Here is a 17,437-nt window from a genome sequence, read left to right as displayed (position 1 = left end):
TGGACATGCGCAAGAAGCCAGCATTATAAAATGGAAATGGTATGTCCAGGACAGGGCACGAGCGGGTCCAAAAGGGACCGCCGTTTTGCATGAGCAGGTAGCGCAGGCTCCAGTGGAGAATTCCGAAATGTTGCATGATGTACCTTCAGTGTGTGAATCCCCAGTAGGGTGGGGCCAGCCGTTCGCAGACTTGTCTGCAGATGACAAAAAACATGTGTGGTTCACAGATGGTTCAGCAAAATATGTTGGAGCGAAAAGGCACTGGAAGGCAGTGTCCTATAATCTTGTTACCAAGAAGCTTTTGACAACTACAGGACAGGGAAAAAGTAGCCAGTATGCAGAGCTTTATGCCGTGTATCAAGCTTTAAAACAGGAGCTACCCGGAAAATGTCACATTTATACAGATTCCTGGTCTACCGCCAATGGGTTAGCTACTTGGCTTCCCACGTGGCATGGACATCAGTACAAAATCCATAACAAAGAGGTATGGGGGAAGGAGTTATGGCAGGAGATCTGGGAAATGTTACCTCAAAGCACCGTGACTGTCTATCATGTGGACGCTCACTGTCCAACTGATTCATTAGACCGATGGTTCAATTGTCTTGCAGACGATCGAGCCAAGATTCAAGAGGCTGAAGTGGAGGCGCAGAGTTCTGATTTGGTGGGAATGGCTAAATGGGCACACCAGAAATGCGGACATCTTGGAGAAAAGGCTACTCACAGGTGGGCTGAGATTAGAGGGATGCATCTTCCCCTAGATTTGATTAAAACAGCGATCATTGAATGTCCCATTTGTCAGCATGCACAGCACAGACCGGTCCCACAGGTGGTGAGAGGCCAGCTAGGTAGAGGTAAATTGCCGGGACAGATTTGGCAGATTGATTACATTGGACCAATGCCAGTGAGCAGAGGGTGTCAGTGTGCCTGCACTGTGGTAGACACTTACTCTGGTTATCTCATAGCCTTTCCCTGCAAGCGCGCAACTCAGCAGAGCACCCTGAAAACACTAGATCTGTTGTTTCTGTACTATGGGGTGCCACTCCAGATTCAAAGTGATAACGCCAGCCACTTCAAGGGCAGACTAGTGCAGGACTATTGTGCACAACGCAATATTGAGTGGATTTTTCACATACCTTACGACCCACAAGCAGCGGGACTGATTGAGAGAATGAATGGGTTGCTGAAGGAACAATTGCGTAAACTGAATGATGGGACACTGAAGGGGTGGAGGGATAATTTGTATGATGCTTTGCAAATTTTGAACAACCGACCCCTAACAAATGCCGAGACACCTCTCATGAGAATGCTGACACCTGCTTTACAGGTTAATCCGTTTACAACGAGTAATACCATTGTGTATTGGGAAACAGCCCCAGGAGCTTTGGCCCCATATCGAGCTACACCAGAATCTGCAGGACTTGACTTACGTGCTTTACACATGCATCGATTGAAACCTAGAGACATCACTCTGATTGAAACTGGGGTGGGAATTCAGATTCCCCCTGAGCATTACGGTCTGATCGCCCCTCGATCTGGGCTTGCCTTGAGGGGCATTCAAGTTTTAGGAGGCGTGATAGATGCAGACTACCAAGGCGAGTTGAAAGTCATTCTCTTGAACAGTGGTGACACAGACCTAGTGGTGCAACCTGGTGATCGCGTTGCCCAAATTGTCATTATGCCGGTTTATGGAGGTGTTGTTAAGAAGGGGAGCGTCCCAGCTCTTCTCACTGTGAGAGGCAAAGGAGGGTTCGGATCTACTGACAAGAACCCAGGGGCCAAAGTGTGGATTGAATCCCCAAATAACCCTCCTCAACCCGCTGATGTCATCGCCACTGGACCAGACAATGTCCTGGTAGTTATGCGACCTGGTCAAGACAAATGGGAACATGTTCCCGCTGACAAATGCTATCTGCGAGAATGATAATACGTGTTTTGTCCTTTGTTCTTTTCAGATCATCCTGTGGAGTGCCTGTGCCATGAGTGTGGTGTATGGAGCCCGTTCGGGAGACTCCACCGGGGAGCGGGAGGGGCTCATAGCCCAAAAATTCAACCGTCAGCCGCAGATGCCAACGCTGCTGCATCAACCGAACAATGTTTGGATTCATCTAGCGCAGGAAGTGCTGAATATATCTCACTTCTGTATGAGTAACATGCAAAGCGTTCAAGATTTGATTACCACTTGTCTAGTGGCAGTGCCCACTCCTGCTGCTGTATTATTGCACATCTTTAACAATACAAACCAGGATGGAATGGTGGATGTGAGTGACGTTCCCTCCCATCTGTCACTCTATGAGTACTGCCGTCATTGCCCGGAGGTGGGCCGGCGGTTGTGGAGGAACATGACATCTATACTCACGTTTAACATCTCAAATGGGGATGTGTGCTATTCATTGACCTGTGATCCTATGAAAATAGGTAAATGTGCTCAGCTCAAATTGGAGAAAAGAGACAAAAACTTAACTGCTGCACAACGGACGTTGTGCCACTCACGGACTGACCTAACCTGTTTGAATGTAAATAATTCGATGTTTTGCCAACATGTGGTGCCTGCTGCCAGCCACATTCAAAATGTTAAGTTGCCTAAAGGTTGGCTCTTTTCTTGTGGTAATCTTTCTTTTACTTATATTCCAGCCAATCTAACCGGAGGGCCTTGTGCCTGGTCACGCTTGGGCTTTCTCATGTTTCCTATGGATACTGCTCTACACCCTCGCTATACCAGAGACACTATTCAATTACCTACGGACTGTGATTCTGAAATTTCATTGCTGTCCAGAACAGAATATGTTAGTTTAGCTGGTTCTATCGTAGGGGTGCCAGGACTTGCAGTATATAATACCAGAGTTATTAAAAAACTTGCATGTTTAGTAGTCAAGAATATTAACTATACATCAGCTGCCTTAGCTGAGCTGTTATTAGATGTACAGGGAATTAGAAGAGCTGCTTTGCAGAATCGTGCTGCTATTGATTATTTACTGCTTAAACACAACCATGGCTGCAGTGATTTTGAAGGATTATGTTGCTTCAATTTATCCGACCACTCCATATCAATCAACTCCCACATAGAGGCCCTGCATAAGTTGGTGAAGGGGGTGCAGCAGGATGTTGACAAGGGGTGGTGGGATTGGGCTTTTGGATGGCTGCCTAATTTAGGCCAACTGCGTTATATCTTTGGTGTAATCATTATCATAACAGTTATTTTAATTTCATTATGTTGTTGTATTCAGTGTGTGCCTAACCTTCTATCTCAGTGTCGCCCAAGAGCATTGCCATTTCAGCTTATAGGATATACTTAGTTGTAAGTTGGCCAAATGGTCCAAGGGTGGAAATGTATTGCTACATACACTACGTGCATGCGGCAGCACTACGTGCAAGGTAAACAGTGGTGCAGAGTGTGGACCATTGGCCTCTGCTTTCATTGGCCTTCGCTTCCATTTTGGTTCACGACTCCATTTTGTCGAGTCTGGTTCGGTGCGTGAGGCACTGTTCTGTGTTTTTCCACAAGCTTCGGCAAGCTGAAGGGTGGGGTGTTTTTCTGCTCAACTTCGCTCCATCTGCCTGGTACGAAGGGCGCTATTTACATTCCACGAGCTATCAGTTAGAACAACAGGGGGATGCGCCTGTACACAAGGAGGAATGCAAGCTTCACCTTGGAGTCCTCTCCTGGGAACTTGGCCCGTTCTGAGGAGACGTCTCGAAGGGTGAACAAGGTACCGCCGATTGCACAATTTGTAAAGGAGGGGGTCTTTTTCTAGAAAAGACTCCTGGGCGTTAGTAAATACTATAAAAGTTGGGGGCCTGGATGGGCTGGTTTAGGAACTCTCTTCTGGGTTGGACGCAACGCCAGGAGGACTGATTGTCCCGAACAGAGGCTCCCTGTGCCAGCTGATTTGGGTTCCCCAGCTTTGTGTACGGCGGAGGGATGCAGACGCTCTTTTCGGTGAAGCTTTTCAATCTATTAAGTGTATTGTGTGTGCGCGCGTAATATGTACTTATTCTTGCAGTCATTTTCATGCTATTGAGCATTGAAGTATATTGTGTGTGCGCGCGTAATATGCACTTATTCTTGCAGTCATTTTCATGCTATTGAGCATTGAGGTATATTGTGTGTGCTTGTATTATATGCACTTACTCTTGCAATTATTCACAGAGTGCTTATATCTTTATCATTATTCTCATGTTATTCTCCTGATGTGTATATATATATATATATTAGTGTGGTTTGGTTTTGCTAGCTGAGAACTTGCCCCTTAAATAAACTTGATTATTCTACTTACGAAGGTGTTTGAGAGTGATTGCTTTACATTGTGCCTTAAAATATCCTGAAGTGCATAGTTTTGATATTCTGAAGAGTAAAGCAGCACAGCAAGGCTTTCAGCTATGCTGGCAATGCTAGTGAGCTGCTCGAGATAGCTTTAAAATTTTCAGTGCCCATCCCAGATGGGTGCCCCTCTTAAAATTTCTAGAAGAGTAGGATTGGACAACCATGTCTTAAAAAACACCTATTTAGGTAACAGAAATGAAACCAACAATATATTCACAAAGAGGTTCTGCAGTACACGTTGCACACACTTTTACAAAGTTTACAAACATAACTATTCAATAGTCTTAAATTGTCAAATGATAATTATTTCCCAAATGCTTCTCTGTTCTTTTTTCTAGGTAGGAACCCAGAAGAGCAGAACAGTAGAGTCTAATGTAAGCTGCATAGTTTTTGACACAAGACCATTGGTGAAACAATTCTTCATGTGTAAGCTCCCTGCGTGCTACTTAAGCCCTGAGGCTCACATTCCACTATTTTAGAAACTGTAGTGAAGGCTGTGCTGCTGGTTTGAAGGAGCTCCATGACATGTGAACAGGCTGGTTTCCAGAAATCACTGCAGGTGAAAGAAAGTGGTACTCAAAGTATGTCACCATTTTTGGAAAATTATAAATGAATTATGAAGAATTGAGATGATTTCTGCTCTGCATTCCATTCGGATACATGGGCATATTAAAAAAAGTAAATAGGTTACTGATTGCCATCATAATACCTGGACTAAGTCACTGTTATTAGAGGAGCTCGGCTACATTAAAGACAATCAAATAATTCTAAGACATGCTGAAAAGGATCCATCCACTCTGCCCTTGATCTAGCTCCCGGATCTTTTTATACAAAACTTTTAATATAGTTTTGTGAGTGTGTTGTTAAAATCAATCCTCCAATTCACAACAGATCCACCCAAACCTCAGTTTGAATCACTCAGGAGATTTTTTATATGTTCCAGAGACAAGGTTTCACTCACAGACCCACTACCCCCTCAATCAGGGTTATTTTCTGGTTGAAGAAAAAAGGGACCTGCCTCTCTAACAAGCATAACTTAGATCTGGCATTAGTGCTGCTACAAAATGTGTCTCCCGCACAACACATGACACAAATGTATAGCTTCTCATTAATTCAAGGAGGGAGGTCACAGGCATCAAATCAGCAAGAAGAAAACAGTGACTCCTGTAGCATGCCACAGCCAAAGTCATTGATTTATGATCATTTTGATTAAGTAGCTTTTTTCCAGTGCTCTGACAGTCTAACGGCCTTCGAAGTACTAACTGAGTAAAACAGCCTCAACTCCAAAAAAAGAAAAACGACCTATGGTTTTCTGGCAGCACTAGAAACGAGAAACACGATTCTGATCATTGGCAAACGCCAAATTTTCATTTTTGTTTGTAAATAACAAGTGGTTGATGATTTTCACTTTGGGAAGGCGCTTGTTCCACATTTTGGGCACAATGTAGGGAGCGGTAACCCCTTACATTCTCATTTATTCCTGGCAACAACCACAGGCACAACAGTTCAGGATCTAAAACCCTGGGCAAGAAGGTAGAAATTTTATTTACAGATCTAATACACGGATCCCTTGTGAGACACATCACAGTACTGTAAAATACATTACTTTCACTGGCTACACGCAAGGATGATCTTACGTTAAATCTGGTAAAACTGCTGCGCAGACTACATGGCATCCAGACTAACCTCATCCCTTTCATTTGCAATACCATGCGAAGACGCTCCAACGCGGAGGTCGGTCGGTTGATCTATCATACTAAATGCAGCTGACAAGTCCAACAAGATCAATAAGAATGATCAGCCCTTACCCAGGGGGCCTTCTGATGGAAGTAGCATGGCAACATTGCCCAGCAAGACTACATGAGAATCTTGAATACTGGATCACTAACATTTATGGCGCAGTTGGGAAGCTATGGTGGCACGCTTGCACACAACATGGAAGTCGAACTGGCCAACTGTGAACACTGCAGTGTCTACTTACTACCTGATAACAGCGTAATGAGAGGGAAGAAGATCAGAACCATCTGTACATGAGCAGTGAAACAGGACTATCCACTTGGACTTTCCAATCTGACTTCTAGGAAAGGAACGTGACAGGATAGAATCTGGCCTTACAAGAGGGGGCATCTTCCTGCTATGATGTTGCTCTGCTGTTAAACTGACAATGGTCGCCTCTTTATCAACTGTTTCAGTGTTCCGATGAAGTTCATGGGCGCAATGCCTCAGAGACTTAAGGCACCTAATGCTTTGGATCAGCTCACAGTCTAGCAGTCACTAGACAAACGGATAGCCTTGAAGTGAGTGAGTGATTGAAGTAGCCTCCTGAACCCGTGCCGATAGATTTTCTTGTTACTGCTTACGCAATGTCATACGTGTCGTCCAAAGGGCTCCAGGTAAAGATTAGAAGATAGACTATTTTACTTCCACTTTTTGGATGTTGGGTGCAAAGTAATTTCACCAAGGATAAAAAAGGAAAGTATCTCTGCCGGTTTAAGTGCCCAATGTAGGTATCGTTATGGGGGCAAAAATGTAATAATATTTCTTAACTTGATTCAACAGGTAGTTATGCTTTCTTTGTAGCTGGAAATTCACAAAATGAAAATAATAATTTTTAATCAGGAAAGTTTGCTTCTCAAGCAGGACGAGTGAACAGTAGATTGCCTTCCTGTGGCACGTCACTTACGTCTTTGCTCCTCCTTTCTCGCTCCAATCTTTGGTATTTCTTGCTTGTAACTGCTCTTTCCCTCTCTGGTTACTGCTGTGTGAAATTAAATCCCAGGACTGGAAACAAGCTGTTCCAGTGACATGAAGGCAACTCTGATTACTACACCTTCTATCTATTATTAGAACATTGGAATGCTGGAGGCTCCATTGAAAACAATGGAGGGCTGCGGGCCTTTACTGGCAGGTAAAAGCCCGCAGCGCCAACATTCCAATGTTCGCTTTGTTCACAGCAGCAGCTGTGAACAAAGCCTCACGGAGCCCGAGGGGATCCTAATCCCCTTGGGCTCCGTGAACATCTTTTTTTTTTTAAATTGAACATTCTGCCCTGTGTGGCAGAATGTTCTAATAGCCTTAGAACCCGCCGTAGCGGGCTCTACCGGCTATTAAAGGCCCGCTACGCCTTCGGCTTGGGCATTTAACGCGGGGAGCGGGCCTTTAATAGCCAGTAGAGCCCGCTACGGCAGGTTCTAAGGCTATAATATATCTCACACCTTTCTAACCATAGCTCGTTCTCTCTCTGGTCATGGTTACCCTCGTTAGCTGTTGTTGTTACTATTGCACACTCTTGAGTTACTGCTGCTTCTCCTCTCTCGACACTGCACCTTCCATCTTTCTTGTTACTAGTCTTTCTCCCTTAAATATTGCTTTGGTAAATAAAATCTGTGGACAGGAAACAGGCAGCATGGCTGTCAGGAGCCGTCTCGTATGCCCATGCCTGTAAGTGAACCTCATTTCTATGTGATAATGTGGGATTACTGCCCCTCTCGCTCAGTCTTGTAACTTTTGCAAACCCTCTCTCTTACTCAGGTTACTGCTCTCTCTCTCTCTCTCTTCCAGTCTGGGTACTGTGGTCTCGATGGTGAGCTCATGCTCTCTCTCTCTGATTACTAATGTGTCTGGTTATGGGTCCCCTCACTTTCGTTCTGGTTTTTACTCCACTTTCAGTCTGAGTACTGCTCTCTCTCTTTGCTTATTACTATATTCTGATTGGTATTTTCTATCAGTCTGGCTGTTTCTCTCTCGGTCTGGTTACTGCTTCTCTCATCTTATAGCCCTCTGTGTTTCAGTTTTATTACCATCTCTCTGTGAGTTCGGTTATTGCGCCCACTCTGTCTACTTATTCCTCTCTCTCAATCTGGTTGTTGCTTCCTCACTGTCTGGTTGTTGCTCGTGTTCTCTTTAACTCTGGTTTTTGCTCCCTCTCTAGGTCTGTCTATTAAACCCTTATCAGTCTGACTGTTGCTTTCGCTCTTGGCCTGGTTAACCTGCTCTCGTCTAGTTTTTGCTCATGTTCTCCTTCTCTGCCTAGAAAGTTCCCTCTCTCTCTGTCCCATCAATGTTCTCTGTCAGGGGACTGCTCTCTCTCAGTCTGGTTATTGTTACTTTTCTTATTTCTCTGTCCCTCAGAGACCGATTTATTGCTCCCTCGCTCTCAGTCTGATTAGTGTGCCATCTTTCTCGGATTAGTACTGTTTGGTTATTGCCCCCCTCTCTTTCTTAATCTGGTTATTGCACCCTTTTAGGTTAAATCTAGTTATTTCCCTTTCTCGGTCAGGTTACTGGTTCGCCTCTCTCTCTTTAAGTCTGGTTATTGCTTCCAATCTCAGTGTGGTTCTTGCTCCTGCTCTCACTTCAAGTTTATTTATTATTGCTCCCAAACTCCCTCTCAGTCTGGCTATTGTACCCCTCTCAGCCTGGTTATTACACCCTTTGTCAGCCTGGTGATTGCTCCCTCCCTCTCAGTCTGGTTACAACTCCCACGTCAAAAGGATTTTACTTAACAGATTTCTGACGCAGGTTTTGTAGTCTATGCTCTCCTGACTCACAAAGCAGCCTTCTGAAAATACTTTCTCTTAGTTCTCCACTCTCTCAATCTGGTTATTGCTCTCTTTCTGGTTATTGCTCCCTCTCGGTTCGATTATTGTGCTCGCTCTCTGATTATTGCTCCTTCTTTCTCCCACTTCGACAACTGCTTTCTCTCTGTCTGGTTACAGCTTTCTCTTTGACTAAAGAATGTGCACTCTTCTCTGCCTAGTATTGCTTTCTCTACCAAGTTATTACTCCCTCTTGCTCTGTTTTCTGCTCCCTGAGTATGATTATCACTCCTTCTCTCTTATCAGTGCTCTCTCTTGCACTCTCTCTGAGTCTGGTTACTGCACCTTCTCTCCAGGACTATAGTTTTTGCTTCTTCCCTCTCTCAGTCTGGGTATTGCTCCCTCTCTCTACCTCGTTATCACTCGCTCTCTGTGATTTCCCCAACTTGAGTATGGTTATCATTCCTTCTGTTATTAGTGCTCTCTCTTGCACTCTATGCTTGATTGCTGTTCTGACTTGCACCTTTGCTCTCAGTCTGGTTATTGAAGCTTCCCTCTCGGAGTCTGGTTAATGCTGCTTCCCTCTCGGAGCCTGGTTATTGCACCTTCTCTTTCGGAGTCTGATTAATGCTGCTTCTGTGTCCCAGTCTGGTTAATGCTCCTTGTCTCTCACAATGGTTTCTGATCCTTCTCCCTCTGAGCCTGGTTGTTACTCCTTCTCTCTCAGACTGGTTGTTGATCCTTCTTTCTCGGAGTCTGATTATTGCACCTGTTCTCTCAGAATCTGGTTATTGCACCTTCTCTCTACCTCTGTATCACTCGCCCTAACTCCGTTTTTAACAACCTGAGTATGGTTATCACTACTTCTCTCTTATTAGTGTTCTCTATTGCACTCCCTCTGCCTGAATATGGTTCTGTCTGGTTATTGCAATTGTTCTCTCAGAGTCTGGTTATTGCGCCTTCTCTCTCCGAGTCTGGTTATTGCACCTTCTCTCTCTGTGTTTAGTTATTGCACTTTCTATCTTGGAGACTGGTTATTGCTCTTTTTTCAGCCTGGTTTTTGCTCCTTATCTCTCTGTATAGTTTTTGCTTCTTCTATCTCTGTCTGTTTATTGATCCTTCTCTCTCTCAATCCGGTTATGGCACCTTCTCTAAGTCTGGTTTTGACCCTTCTCTCAGTCTGGTCTTTGCTCCTATCTCTGTCTGGTTATTGCTCCTTCTCTCTCTCAGTATGGTTATGGCACCTCCTCTCTCTCTCTCAGTCTGGTTATGGCACCTCCTCTCAGTCTGGTTATTGATCCTTCTCTCAGTCTGGTTTTTGCTGCTCCTCTCTCTCTCTGTTTTTTGCGCCTTCTCTTGCTGTCTAGTTATTACTCCCCCACTCTCTCTGGTTACTACTCCCTTACTCTACCTAGTTTTCACTTGCTCTCGCTTTGTTTTTCACAACCTAAGTATGGTTATTGCTACTTCTCTCTTATTGGTGCTCTCTCTCTCTTATGTTCTCTCCATCAGATTACTGTTCGGACTGGGTATTGCACCTTCTGCCAGTCTGGTTATTGCTCTCTCTCTGGTTACTGCTCCATCTCTCTACGAAGTTATCACTCGCTCTTGCTCTGTTTCTGCAGCGTAAGTACAGTAATCGCTCCTTCTTTCTTGTTAGTTCTCTCTTGCGTTCTCTGTCAGGTTACTGTTCTGACTGGTTATTGCACCTTCTATCTTCCAGTCTGGTTATTGTGCCCTCTCAAAGTGTGGTGGTTGCCCCTTTTTTCTAAGACTGATTACTGCTCCCTCTTGGTCTGATTAATGCTCTCTCTATGGTAATTACTATTCTTCTGGTTGTGCTCCCATTCCAGCTATCTGGCTCTTACGTCCTCTTTGTCTATCTGGTTATTGCTCCCACTCACTTTGATTAGTGGTTTCTCTGGTTATTGTTCCCCTCTCTCTCAGTCTGGTTATTTTACGTTTTGTCCAGGTCTGGGTACTGTTCGCTCTCTTAGTCTGGTTACTGCTCTCCCTCTCTCTCAGTCTGGCTAGTGCTCCCTGTAAGTCTGGCTAGTGCACACTCTCACTCTCTCTCTCGCTATTGCTCCATTTCTCAGTCTGATTATTACTCCATCTGTAAATTTGGTTACAGTCTCTGCTCTTTCAACCTCGCTATTGCTCCCTCTAAGTCTGATTAATGCACATTCTCTCTTTCCATGGTTATTGTTCCCCTTCTACCTCAGTATGGTTAGACTCCCTCTTTTAGTCTGGTTACTGCCTCCTCACTCTCAATTGTATTACTGCTTTCGCTCCCTGTCTGGACATCGCTCCCTCTCTGTGAAACAGGTCTCACGTCCCTCTCTCTTGCCAAGTCCGGTTATTGCTCCTTCTCCCTCTGTCTGGTTATTGCTCCTTCTCCCTTTGTCTAGTTATTGTACTCAACTCTGGTTATTGCTCCTTCTATCTTTGTCTGGTTATTGCTCCCCTACTCTGGTTAATGCTCCTTCTCCTTTTGTCTGGTTATTGCTCCCCAAGTCTGATTAGTGCTCCTTCTCAATTTGTCTGATTATTGCTTCCTCTCTCAATCTGGTTAATGCGCCTTCTCCCTTAGTCTAGTTAGTGCTCCTTCTCTCTTTGTCTAATTATTGCTCCCATAGTCTGGGTAATGCTCCTTCTCCCTTTGTCTGGATATTACTCCCCAAGTCTGGTTATTGCGCCTTCTCTCTTTGTCTGATGATTGCTTCCTCTCTCAATCTGGTTAATGCTCCCCCCCTTTGTCTGATTACTGCACACTCTTTGTCTGGTTATTGCTCTCTGGCTGTTTATTGCTCCTTCTCCATTTGTGCACCTTCTCTCTCTGTGGTTATTGGTCACCCCCTCAGGCTGGTTATTACTTCATCTTTAAAGCTGTAACTGTTCCCTGTCTCTCTCAATTTGGCTCTTGCTCCCTCTCTCTGTGGCTATTCCCCCTTCTCCCGAGGGCTGTTTTTGCTCATTCCATTTCTGATAGTAGCCCCGTGCTCCTCTGGGTACTAATTCCTCTCGGTGATTAATTGCTCCTCTCAGCCTGGCTGTGCCCAATGTGATCAGTGCATTTTACTATTTCTTTCTCTCTTAATTGCCTCATCTCTCCTAGGCCAACAATGCTAAGCCCCACCCCCCTTGGACCAACTCGCGCCGTGCCACTGGCCCAGTCGGGCAGACCTCTTACACTTTATTGGTTAGGACACACGTCTGGCAAACAAAAAGGCGTGACTTTGACCGACGCCATAGCGTCAGCACGATCCTCTGCGTGGATTGGCTTGCTTACCTGTCGCTCATGTCGAGGCGGTTCTCCAGCTGCGATTGGTGGAGCTGCAGCAGCGGTAGCGGCAGACCTCCACCTACCTATTTCGGGACGGCGGCTAGGGCAGGGCGGGGCTGCCGCGGCCCTGTAGCGGCAGGTGCCCGGGAGCCAGGGAGAGTCCACCAGACCGGTGCTGCTCGGCTCTGCGGCGCCGGGCTCTCCAGACGCTGCTTTGCCACAGCGCCGATTGGTCCGTTGGGGCGAAACCCGCCCCCAACCGCTGCCGGCTTTCAATTCTGATTGGGTGCGCGGGGCACCAGGGGCTCTGCTATGGGAAGACTTTGCAGTCCGTCAGGCAGTGGGCGGAGTTCGGGTCATCACACAATACAGCAGACAGGGTGACACCCAGCAGGTCATAGCAATAGAAGAAAGACAAGACCCTGATGAAAAAGAAGTCATGGACATGGAGGTAGGACTACACGCTGTGGGAAGGCGGGAAAGAGGACCACTCCTGTCCCAGGAGGAAGAGGCAGGCCACATCCTTGGGCTAGGGACCAGATGCAATGTTCAGTGCAGCAGATGTATGTCAGGACCAGAGTTAACAATTATAAATCATCTTTATCCACCTTATTTTGTTTGCAGTTTTTATATACTGCAAACTTAGCCCAAAGGCCTTAGAGCGCTCTACAGCAGCGCCAGATTACATTATACGAGGTCAGATTTTCTTTAAGACATAGAAAAAGTAGAGTTGGGCCAAGAAGAACCAGGTCCATAGCTTCAGTAGGTGGTGGGACAACCCCCCAAAATGCCTTCTAGGCTTGGTAGTTGGGTCGGGGGGCCTTGAGTCGGGTCTGCCATGTCTTTGTCAGATTTACTAATTGTGCACCAAGAATAAAAGACAAGTGACCTTCGTTGTAAAACAAGAGAGACATCTTTTGGCATAATTTAACAGTGTCAAAAAGATAACTTGAATCAGTAGCACATATCAACATACCCGATTCAGGCAGGAGACTAAGAAATTTCTTAACTAACAAGAGGGAAAGTTTCAATTCTATGAAGGACACAGGTGAGGATTATGCATTACTTTCTTCACACTTTATTAATAGCAGGTTTAAAGTTCAAACGAAAAAACACACAAAGACTACGTATCCAATGAGTCAAGAAACCGTGTCCATAGTAACTATCAACCAATTCACATGCAAATCCATATATAATCCAGGCTCCCCAAGTCCTTCCTCTTTCTTCACTGCTGCTTCAATTAAGTCCCTCACTTCCCTTTACGCTTTAATTGGTGTTCGTTTTGGGATATTTTATTCACATAGCACTGTTATTTGTTCATCATGCATTATTTCTGTATTGTATTTGACTGCTCTGCTCAGCTTCTACCTCGTGCAGTAGGCTACGGCCTGAGCGTGTCTCCTTAGGGCCCGCCAGGTGGCGCTCTTTCACGTCAGTGGTGCCTGTGCGGTGCGTTACGATCCGCGTGAAGAGTACTTACAATCAGCACTCCTCGAACTGTTAACGCATGTTAGGGAGTTTCCAATTGGCTCTTTTTTTCCCTGGTTTTACCAGGAAACCCCCGTCCTTCCCTCCAACCCTCGCTTACAACACACTAGCGGTAATCGGATTCAGGCCTCCAGGCCTTTCCCATTGCCTCAGTGATGCCACCTGATGGCTGCATAATATATATAACTTAAAGCTCTACTTTGGAGCACAAGCAAGGGGACTGCCCTTCAGTAATTAGCACAGTGATGAAACATTTCAGGTGATCCCATCCTCTGCCTCATGGAGTCCTTTAGGGACCACAAGTACTGATCCAACCTGGCGTTGGAAGAAGAATGCCCCTCAGCACCGCTTTCCTGTTGAGGTTAACAAACTTTTCACCCAGGCTATTGCCAAGGCACTTGCATCCCTGCAGGAAAGCATGGCCAAATTGACTGCCCATATTTCCGATGCTGCTGGGATATAGGGGGACATGGGGGACTCTAGTGGCCTTAACATTTCAGCACCCAAAAGGACACAAAAACATGATGCAAGGTACCTGGAAGGCTTCGACCGGCTGAGAGAAGCCTTCCATAAGAGTGCACGCATGTTGAAACATGCACCCTGCTGGGAGGAGGTTTAGCCCAAAGAGATTTGCAACGAGGTTGCCCCAGAACCTGACCCTGATGTAGAGTTGCAAACATCCAGAAAAAAATCTATTTTTACTCCACAACTGGCATCCAGAAATACCACAAATCTTTTCCATACAATGGTCACATTTGACCTTAACGAAGAATATACTAAGTACAACAAGAAAAGCGGATTCTTACCAGGAAACTAAGTACAAAAGAAAGAACTGCCCCCAGGCATTAGAGGACAACAAATATGTGATCATCAAAGACGCAGACACAGGAGCAGTGTAGTCCTACACATAGAAGATTACACAAATGAAGCACTGCAACAACTACACACAAACATTGCTGAGAAAGTAGCCAGTATTCCAACTAAAGACATACAGAAAAGCCTTAAGATTAAACTTGAAAAATGGCATTCCCTTGACTTACATGGGATGAGAAAACCTCTCCATTAAGCACCTTATCATTATGCATACATCATTTATTACTGCCCCAACATGCAGCCCTTTAAAGAACAAACATACATTATAAAGTAAAATTCCATTGTGGAATCCTGGCACAACATATATGTCCATACCAACAACCATCATCCCCTTTTAGGCTGCGGCATGAAGAAAAAAACTTGAAGAAAAATGGAACTTTTGTAACAAGGCCATCAGAAGACATCCAGACAGTCCCTTGTAGTCTTTTCCAATTAAGAATGATTTCCTAAGGATGAAAGATAAGTTTAAAACACTGTTACTTAAAATAAGATAAATATAGCTTAAAATAAACTGTTTAAAAAACAAAAAGTATACACAAAAGCTCATTAATCTATTATTTTTTTTTTAATAAAAAAAAACTTGCTGCTTTATCACCAACATAAATAAATACCTCGCCCCAGGGTGCGGTGGGAGGGATAATGATAGCCTCCGTTGTCTTTAATGAAATCAGGAGTCTCTCAGCATGTTAATTGGAGATTCGCCATTTCATTACAAGACCGGAGGCTATCACTGTACATAGTTTTAGGCAATCCTGGAATAAAAGATAGAAGACATGACCAGACATATTCTTTGCCCTTTTCCAAATGTTGAAATGAACACCATCTGATGAATACACTCTGTTACAAATTTCCAAAACGTTAACATCAGAAACTTTCTGAATAATATTAAACAGAGAAGTGTTGCCACCTTCTGTGAAATTTGTCTTAAGGAAAGATACCAATTACCTGGCCATGAGTCGAAAAGTTTGAAAACTACATTAACATCCCATAGGGAAGTATAACGAGGCCTAGGAGGTCTTTTAGTTCATATATCCTTCATCATCCGGCAGATTAGTGGGTCATTCCCAATTGTGGTGTCACCTATTAAAGCGTAACCAGCTGAAATACCCAAACTATGCTTTTGTTCTACCACTAAGGGATGTTCTTCTCCATCTGGGCATATCAGCAAACCCTGATGTACTGGGATAAGACAAGGATCCTGCACTGCTAGCTCCATCACCCCTGGAAACCAAACCTGTGAACTCCTAAAGGGGGTGACTAGCACTAATTTGCACTCTTCTTTCCAAACCTTCCTGAGTACCCTCTGGATCATGGCGAAGGGAGGAAAGGCAAAACCCTTCCCTGAATTCCAATCCTGGACAAACGGATCTAGTGCCAGAGCTTCTGTGTCCGGTCTCCAGCTGAAAAATCTCGATACCTGACGTGCAAGCCTGCTGGCAAAAAGATCTAACTCTACCGGACCCCAAAGTTCCTAAATTTCCCTGAAATTTTCTGGATTCAACTGCCAATTGCAGAAGTTCCTGAGGTGACGAGAATTCCAATATGTTCTCAGATTCAATTTGCCAGGAATAATGGTTGCTGTCAAGATAATCCTGTGTTTCCAACAGAAATACAACATTTCTCTCAGTAATTCGGCTAAGTGCCTTGATCTCTAACCTGAGACATTGTCCATGCAAATCAGGACCACACTGTTTGCCAAGTGAGCCTTAAAGCTCCTTAGACCATTCAGTCCAGCCATCAACTCCAAACAATGTATGTGTAAAGAACTCTCTAAACTTTACCAACAACCCCCCCCTTTCTAAATTGTTAAGGCAGGCTCCTCAGCCCAAAGACTTGCCATCTGTCTCCAAGGTAAATTCTGTCACATTCCTAAAAATTGCTTTCCAGTTCCGACACTCTAGGTTGTTCAACAACCATTCCACATCCGAACAAGCCTCTGGGGATACATTTGTCGGATCTGCATACCAAATACCCTTGTATATTCAATTGTCTTGAATCTCTGTAGAGCCCTGTGATGTAGTGGACCTGGCGAAATAGCCTGAATCCAGGAGGACAAAAGACCAATGGTCCTTGCAAATCTTTGATAGTCACAAACTCTCTTCCTGAAATACATCTCACCTCCTTTCTTATTTTTTAAAATCTTTTTCTAAGGTAAAAGGACTTGAGCTTGTAGGGAATCTACCTGAAAACTTGGAAATCCCTGCCTGCCACTGATTTGGAACCAGAACTGATATTTGTACATTGGCAATGAAACCAAGGCTCTCCATGAGTTCGCTTGTCAGATTTAACTGATCAAGAAGATCTGTCATTACCCGACTAATCAGCAGAATGTCATCCAAATAAATTATCAAACAAATCCCTCTCTGACTCAGAAAAGCCACTACAGGTGCTAAGACCTTGGTAAACCATGGAGCAGAGGAAAGACCAAAGGGAAGACAACAGAACTGGTATAACACTTCCCTCAATCTGAAGCAGAGGTATCTCTGTGAAAACTCTGCCGAAGGGATCATGAAATATGCATCCTTCAAGTCTAGCTTCACTAACCAATCCTTTTCCTGCTGCAAAACATCCTGCAACAGATGGGTCCCCTCCATCTTGAAGTGACGATAGACCAGATATTTGTTTAGCTCTCAAATGTATGTCTGAGCACCATCCCTTGTCTTTCTTTTTTACCAAAAATATTGTGCTCAGAAACCCATCATGTGAGTCTTTTACTTTCACTGCTGCACCCTCTTGCATCATCTGGGAAACCTCCACATTTACTAGGTCCATTCTCTCTTTGTTGAAGACAGTTTCTCAGGGTTGAGATGTCTGAAATGGAATATTCCAGAAATCTATGCTGAAGCCTAGTATGGTTTCTATTACCCAGGGATCATTTGTTATATCTCCCCATCTATGAACAGCCATTTTCAATCTTCCAGCAACCTTTAC

The 17,437-nt window shown here is 44.6% G+C and overlaps 1 protein-coding gene across 1 annotated transcript in view; it reads right to left on the bottom strand.

Annotated features, from left to right (window-relative positions):
• The window catches only part of ZBTB22 (zinc finger and BTB domain containing 22), a 29,947-nt gene extending 17,571 nt beyond the window's left edge, over positions 1-12,376 (bottom strand). Inside the window, exon 1 of the mRNA XM_069241867.1 lies at positions 12,152-12,376. Within this exon, the coding sequence (XP_069097968.1) occupies positions 12,152-12,162 (11 nt within the window). The 5' untranslated portion in view covers positions 12,163-12,376. The remainder of the gene's footprint in view (positions 1-12,151) is intronic.
• Positions 12,377-17,437: the final 5,061 nt, after the last annotated feature.

This window comes from Pleurodeles waltl, chromosome 6, assembly GCF_031143425.1.
Source record: "Pleurodeles waltl isolate 20211129_DDA chromosome 6, aPleWal1.hap1.20221129, whole genome shotgun sequence".
In the NCBI taxonomy this organism is placed as follows: Eukaryota; Metazoa; Chordata; class Amphibia; order Caudata; family Salamandridae; genus Pleurodeles; species Pleurodeles waltl.
The sequence above is the reverse complement of the archived record's forward strand: the minus strand, read 5'-3'. Positions and strand labels throughout refer to the sequence as shown.